Source organism: Stenella coeruleoalba, assembly GCF_951394435.1.
Source record: "Stenella coeruleoalba genome assembly, chromosome: 7".
NCBI lineage: Eukaryota > Metazoa > Chordata > Mammalia > Artiodactyla > Delphinidae > Stenella > Stenella coeruleoalba.
In genome coordinates, this window is record NC_137153.1 from 23,720,606 (window position 1) to 23,728,189 (window position 7,584).

Below are 7,584 nucleotides of genomic sequence, written 5' to 3' on the forward strand. Positions count from 1 at the left end.
AAATTACATACTACAATGGCGATCAGAATTTGAGATTCACGAAGGTCTGAGGACTACCACCACTAAGCTTCACTCAGATCCTATTTATTCTGACTTGACACACTATTCTGGTTTATCTGGTTTCCCTGCCTACTTCAGCTTAGAAGTGGCAGATTAGAAGGGCATATTTTGACAGATAGAGAGCAGTACTGCAGCAGATAAACTAAGAACAGACAAAAGCACTAAACTGGTATAGCAGTGAGGAGTCATTTCAGCACAGGAGGAAACTGCCAACACCCTTATACAGCAGAATGCACCGGCCATATTAACTGCATAGGACAGAAATTAATGTACATAATGATGACCTTGATTTATCAAAAAAGATTATGTTTAGTAGATTCTGAATCTTAAGAGAGGGTTATATACTCTTCATGGGTTATATACTATAAAGACTGACATTAAAATGGTCAAAAGAATTTAGCAGTTAAAGGGCTGTCAGTTCTATGAACAATTCTCTTAAATCCCTAATGATACCACACAAATGCTGAGTAGATAAATCTCAAAAACCTCATTACATTTAGTAAATATTATATAGTGTAGATAATTAACATTTATGATCAACACTTATGATGATGACTTTTTTGGGGGGAAAACTACATTACACACTAAAATTACATATTGCAGGCAATCAACATTTATGATGCTTAATTTTTTAGGGAAAAAAAACACCTAAGTTATACACTAAAATTCTCTCCCTTCATTGAACATTCAATAATTTTTCTCCACTTAAAAAAAAAGTTTTCTTGTCACCAATCCTGGTTTCCTTTCTCCTTCTAATTACCAGAATGAAAAAATAAAAGTATTTTAATAGTTTTCCCCACTTACAATTAACCCCTTTATTCAGAGGTCACTAACACACCTGGTCTCGGTATATTCCCTTCTTACAAAATAGTGCTTTCAAACCGAGTATTAAAACTCAGAAGAGTTGTACTTGTCTTATGTCTGAACAAAAGAGGCACATAAATTAGTGGTTATATTTAAACCACTATTCTTAGTTTAAGGGCAGAAACAACTACAATGTAAAACCCTGTATGTATTAGTAAGGAACACTTTAGTTTATTTTGGACATCTGAAACAGGGAACATCATTCTCCAAGTCTCTATGGCCAAAAGGAAAATAAAACACCAAAAATCATGTCAAGAGATCTGTAGATCCCTTTCAAATATCACAATATGAATTTATTTGCATTTATTTCACTATATTGTTTCTTTTACTAACAGCAGTGACTTGTGATGATCTGAAGAAAGTGGGCTAAAAGGTACGTGGTATCCATCCTTAAAAAAAGGGTGGGGAAGAGGCAAGAAAGATCTGATCCTACAGAAGAGGAGCGGCAGAAAGATCTGACTTGGAAGGGTCTACTCAACTCCCTACCCACATCACCCTAGATGGTTTCCCCCAGGTAAGAGCCTAGAAAAGAGGAATCGTTTCTTTTAAAAAATATGTGGATCCAGACTCTTTGGGGGTGGTGGGAGAAGAGATCGCCACCCTGCCTGGAAATCCGACACTACGGGAGATAAATAAGCAATCTCCAGCTAGCTACTGGTCCAGGTGCAACAGAAAACGCCCGGCGCCCCCGCGGGGGAGCCCCGGTGGAGATCCCGGCCTCCCGTCTCCCACACCCCCTCCAGGTCCTCCTCCGGGATGGGCGCCGCCAGGGATCCCGCCGCCCTCCTGCCTCCTGTCCTCGGCTCCCTCCCTCCGGCCCCGAGCCTTCGCCCGGCCGAGGGCCGTTTCCCGCTGGTCGACTGGAAGGCCCGGCCCGCTTGGCACCTTTGATGACGCGTTCGGTGGTGGAGAGGTGGAGGTTCCTCCCGGACATGGTCCCCTCGGCCTCCTCCCGGTCCAGGAGACCGCCAGACGTGCGCCTCCGCCTTCGCCTCCAGCGGTCTCGGCTCCCCGGGGCCGGTCAGTCAGCCGTGCCCCGGCCCGGCTCCTCAGGGCGGCCCAGGCACCAGAAGGAGGCGGCCGCGGCAGCCCAGCCTCGAACCCCACGGACAGGATGCGGGCCCACCGGCCGCTCCCTCCTGAGGCGCGGACTCGCGAGCGCCCGCGACCGCAGTCGAGGGAGGCAACCCCAGCGGCCGCGGCTGCGCGCGGCCCGCCCCCGCGTGCGCGCGCGTGCGCGTTCCCGCTCGACGCCCTCCTAACTTCCCGGCGGCCCGCGCGCCGCCGCCGCCGGCGCCGCGCCGAGGCCCAGCGCGCGGCCCCGCTGCCTCAGCCGGCTGGGCCGCCTGACCTCCCACTCCCGGGCAGTCAGCGACCCCGGCTTTACCCTTCGCGCGGAGGCTCCCGGCCCGCGCGGCCGCCCTCCGCGCACGCGCGCTTCCTTCCGCTTTAGCTTCCGAGAGTAGTGTTCCCTTCTCTGCCTGCCCCTCCTGCAGCTGACTCCTTCTCGGCTGCCTGCGCCGCGCGGGCCTGGATCACCTAACAGCGGCCCCTCGGTCCTGCACCAAAAGCCCCAGTGGAGCAGCGGCCATCTTGTGACCCGGCCCGAGCGACCCAGCAGCCTCTCGGCGGAGCAGTGCACCTCCTGTCCGCTTGGGGCCACCTTGCAGGGAGCCCTTGTCTTCCCAGACCTTCCCCACGGGTGACCTCCCTCCCTTTCCTCGGGGTCTCCCCCCCACTCTGTCTGGGAGACGTTATCAAGTTGATCAGGCTCCTTCCCACAGTTTACCTTCCCCCCAGTCAGTAAAACCCATTTAAACCCCTGGTTTAAGTTGTCACATTTGTCGAGGGCGGTTAGTATAGTAAGAAGGACGATCGCGTCCATCCTAGTTCTAATCCGGTAGTGCGCGGGGAGGGGCGGTTTCCGAGTGGGTGGATAAGACCCTCCGCTAGGTGCCGTGGCCTCCTCTCTGCCTTTGCACTTGTCAGAAAGGGGACGGCAGCCGGCTCCATGGAGCCCCTGGGCCAGACCTCCTCTGTGCAAGGAACTGACCTTTTCATAAGTTCTGCGTGTCACCTACACAGCTAGGAGTGATCCCTTCTTCCCCTCTGACGCAGTGACACAGTACCTGCCTCCCCCGGTCATCCTTACTGTGGAACACGATGGGCAAGTCTCCGTAGATTTAGCAATCTGACTCCTCTCCAGGTTAAAAACTGACCTTTTCTCTCCTTAAATTGTAAGCCTAGAATAGAAACTGTCTTCCCTCATCGAGTATAGTGCCTGCTAAAGTCAAAAGTATTTTGATTTTAGCCGTGATAGTGGAATATTGAAACTGAGATCCAAGGAAGTATATGCAAATTACAGGCAAACCGGTCTTAACAGTTACTGTGGTGGCCAATGAGTAGTCATAGGTGGCTCTGTACATTTAAATTAAATAAAATTTAAATATTCATTTCTTTAAGTGCACTAGCCATGTAAGTGCTTGATAGCTACCTGTGGCTAGTGGCTAACTAATTGGATGTGGTAGAATAGGACACTTCCATCATAGCAGAAAGTTCTTTTGTACAGCTTCCAGGTAAAAGATTATAGGAGTTAAACCAAATCTCCTTTACTATAGATTTATGTATTGGGAGGAGATCTGGGGATACACACTGGAGTCAGACCCTGAATTATGCCTTGCAGTTTTGGCCTAAGGCCATTCATAGCAATCCCAGCAAGGCAGGAGCACCTGAGGGAGCTGAATAGATTTTGGTTCTGTTTTCTTGGGTCTTGACTTCAGGCTTCCACCCAAGAGAATTGTTCAGATATCCTGAGGAAGTTCTTCACTTAGGAAGTAATCAGAGCTCCACACGTCTATCAAACAGAGCAAATTTCTAATGGTCAAAAATAAATTGTTCCCTGCACCGTAGTAGAGGCTAAACGTCATCTGGAAGAACAAACAGGATAGCTAAAAACAAAGAGTTTAGGAAAACATTGCAAACCAATGTGAAGAGATGGATTATCCAATAATAGTTGTGGAAGAAGTAACCAACTATCTGGATCTCAGATATATCTTTGTTTTTTTGGCCACACTGGGCAGCATGCAGGATCTTAGTTCCCCAACCAGGGATTGAACCTATGCCCCCTGCAGTGGAAGCACAGAGGTTTTTTTGGGGTTTTTTTTTTTGCGGTACGCAGGCCTCTCACTGCTGTGGCCTCTCCCGTTGCAGAGGACAGGCTCCGGACACGCAGGCTCAGCGGCCATGGCTCACGGGCCCAGCCGCTCCGCGGCATGTGGGATCTTCCTGGACCAGGGCACGAACCCGTGTCCCCTGCATCGGCAGGCGGACTCTCAACCACTGCGCCACCAGGGAAGCCCGAAGCACAGAGTCTTAACCACTGCACCGCCAGGGAAGTCCCTGGGTCTCAAATTGGAGCCACTCCTTAACACCAAACTTCATAAGTAATAAAATATGAGAATTAAAACAAGATGGTATTTTTCACAAAGCAAAATGGAAAACATTTTAAAAAGGTGACACTCTTGGTAGAATTATAAATTAGCACAATCTCTCTGGAAAGGGATTTGGCAGTATCAATCAAAGAAGATATATGTATAGCCAATGAAAAGATTCTCAACATTGTTAGTCATCAGGGAAATGCAAAATAAACCATACTGAGATACCACTTTACTAGCCTAGTAGAAGAGCTAAAATTAAAGACTCTCGGGCTTCCCTGATGGCGCAGCGGTTAAGAATGCAGGGGACACGGTTCCGAGCTGTGGTCCGGGAAGATCCCACATGCCGCGGAACAACTAAGCCCGTGCGCCACAACTACCGAGCCTGTGCTCTAGAGCCTGCGAGCCACACCTACTGAGCCCACGTGCCACAACTACTGAAGCCCACCCACCTAGAGCCTGTGCTCCGCAACAAGAGAAGGCACCGCAATGAGAAAACTGCGCACCGCAATGAAGAGTAGCCCCCGCTCGCCGCAACTAGAGAAAGCCCGTGCGCAGCAACGAAGACCCAACGCAGCCAAAAATAATTAATTAATTAATTTTAGAAAATGACTCTCAACACGGAAGTGTTGGCAAGGATGGGAGCAACTCTCCTACATCGCTGGTGGGAGAGTAAAATGCTACAACTACTTTGAAAGTTTCTTGTAAAGTTAAATATACACCTACTCTATGATTCAGTAATTCTACTCTTGGGTATTTTACCCAACAGCAATAATTACCCAAACAGTAGAATACTACTCAGCTAATAAAAAGGAAATAATTACTGATGCATGCAACAGTATGGATGAATCTCAAAAACATTATGGTGAACAAAGGAAACAAGACAAAAAATAGTACTTACTATATGATTTCATTTGCATAGGAAAATGGTTAAATGAGGTATGAAATTGGATGCAACATTATGCATTATGCAAAATCATACTTTAGATGGGAAGATATTGGCTATCATGAGAAAAGCCTCAGGAGATAACGAAAAGTGAAAAAGTACAGTATGGACCCCATATTATTAAGACAAGCTAACGTATGCATAAAAATACTAGAAGGAAATATTAATATGTTCACTCATTGAATAAATATTAATTAGGTGCCAACTGTTCCAGGCACTGTGCTAGGTAGTAGGGTTACAGTGATGAACTAAAATCAACACAGTTCATACCACCATGGAGCATTAGCTGGTGAGGAAAAAACTGTTAACAGTAGCCATCTCTTGGTGGTATGATTAAAAGTCACTTATAAAAAACAATTAATTTTCTGTATTTTACAGATTTTCTATGGTGAGAAAGTATTACTTTATAACTAGGAGAAAAAAATATTTAAATGCTCTTTTCTTTCAAAGGCCTGTTGTCCACGCCTATTTCCAGTAGCATTAAATATTCATTTGGGGAATTTTCTGAGAGACTTCTCTGATCAAAACAAAACATCTAGAACCACTCAATGAAAATATAAAAAGAAGAAAACTCTCATTAAGCTCCCTTCCCAGACAATTTTTTTTAATGAATAAGGCTTAAATGCATTGGTGGTGGTGGTAATGTTTTTAGTCATCACATCAATAGCTCCTGGCAACAACTGGAGTGTTCTATTTCACTCAGCTTGTACACGTATCCACCTGGCCTGGGTCAGCTGCATTTTCATTTAATTGATGAACTTGATTCTCTTTCCTTTGACTTTCTGCATTGGTCAGAATTGACTACTTAAACCATCAAGCTTCATGCTAAATTGGCAATTCTACTAATTTCTTCAAATCTAGGTTTCCATGTTACAGGGCTTGTGAGACTTGGTATATTTCCTTATGACACTCCCTAAGCACTTCATAAACCTTAATTAATGACTAACTCTTCTGAGAAATAATTAGGAATGCTTTTAATTTAACAAAAGCACAGGGAATCCTAGTTTCCACTGTTGTACAAAAGTAACCTGGCTTCAGTTTCTATGTGTATGAAGCCATTAAATATTAAACTTCTGTGTTAAATGCAGAGAACTGCAGAATATTTTTAAAACTGCAATAAAATAGCAAAAGGTATTTTATAGTGTATAATCTCTAATTTTATATGAAAAAGCACTACATAAATGTTTTTATTAGTAATACATATTGTATGGACATTGTATACTATATTTTACTCATATCTTCCTATAAGTGCATTTAATTTTGATTAAATTACCTCAGAAAGGACTCGTCCCACCACAGTTGAGGTCTAAAAAAAATTAGCGGCTCCATATTAAAAAAATATTTTTTTTTGCAATTGGAAAAACATGGCCTAAAGCAACATTCTACCAATCATAGCCTGATATCAAATTTCTAATCTCTTTAGACTTTTTTTGTTTTGTTTTGGCTTTGCCGTGTGGCTTATGGGATCTCAGTTCCCTGACCAGAGATTGAACCCGGGCCCTCAGCAGTGAAAGCGTGGAGTCCTAACCACTGGGCGGCCAGGGAATTCCCCCCTTTAGACTCTTGTAAGTAAAAAATGCGAATGAAAGTTTTGCTGACTGGTAAATATATATTTACAGGTTGATATTCAGGCCATTTGGGGGGTAATATGCAAACCTCTTAACAGTGTGTTATCCCTTGGTCTTCCTGGGAGAACACAATACTGTAACTATGACAAGGATTGGGGAGCCCCAAAGCTGCCATCACCCCCTATTACTTTTGTTTAAATCCTTACGAAGTAGGAGAGAAAATGGTGGCAGTCATTACTGGCTACATAATACAGTACAGTCTAAGAGAATAGAATTTAATACCTCTCTCATACCTGGGCTCCAGCATTCCACAGGTAAGATGCCATAGGTAAACGTCACAGGCATTCATCAAGTTGCTTGGGCCACAAATTTAGAGTTGGGGGCCAGGCAGAGAGGAAGGCTCAATCCCTCACACACCATATCCTGTAAACCTACTCCCCCTACAGTCCATTCTTCCATACAACAGATCTTTCTCAACTTAAGTCTGATTTTTATCATTCCTCTGCTTAAAACCCGCAAGTGTCTCCTTTTTTCCTGAAAGTGGTCTACTTCTTAGTAGACTTCTGTCTACTTCTTTGAACTCAGCTCAAACCTCTTCCCTTACATCCACTACAATTCAGACATAGTGGCCTTGTTTATGCTGTATATACTGCAATTTATACAAATAACCTCAAACAGACCAAGCTCATTTCTGTCCCACAGCTCTTGCATT

The 7,584-nt window shown here is 45.0% G+C and overlaps 1 protein-coding gene across 4 annotated transcripts in view; it reads right to left on the reverse strand.

Moving 5' to 3' along the window:
* Positions 1-7,182, reverse strand: part of PPP3CC (protein phosphatase 3 catalytic subunit gamma) — a 99,413-nt gene extending 92,231 nt beyond the window's left edge. For 2 of the 4 annotated variants that reach the window (XM_079926648.1, XM_079926647.1), the window contains exon 1: positions 1,810-2,261. In XM_079926648.1, coding sequence (XP_079782774.1) covers positions 1,810-1,858 — 49 coding nt within the window. In that variant the 5' untranslated portion in view covers positions 1,859-2,261. Of the gene's footprint in view, positions 1-1,809; positions 2,262-2,311; positions 2,437-7,165 lie in introns of those variants that run through there. The other 2 variants (XM_079926650.1, XM_079926649.1) reach the window with 2 other exon arrangements.
* Positions 7,183-7,584: the final 402 nt, after the last annotated feature.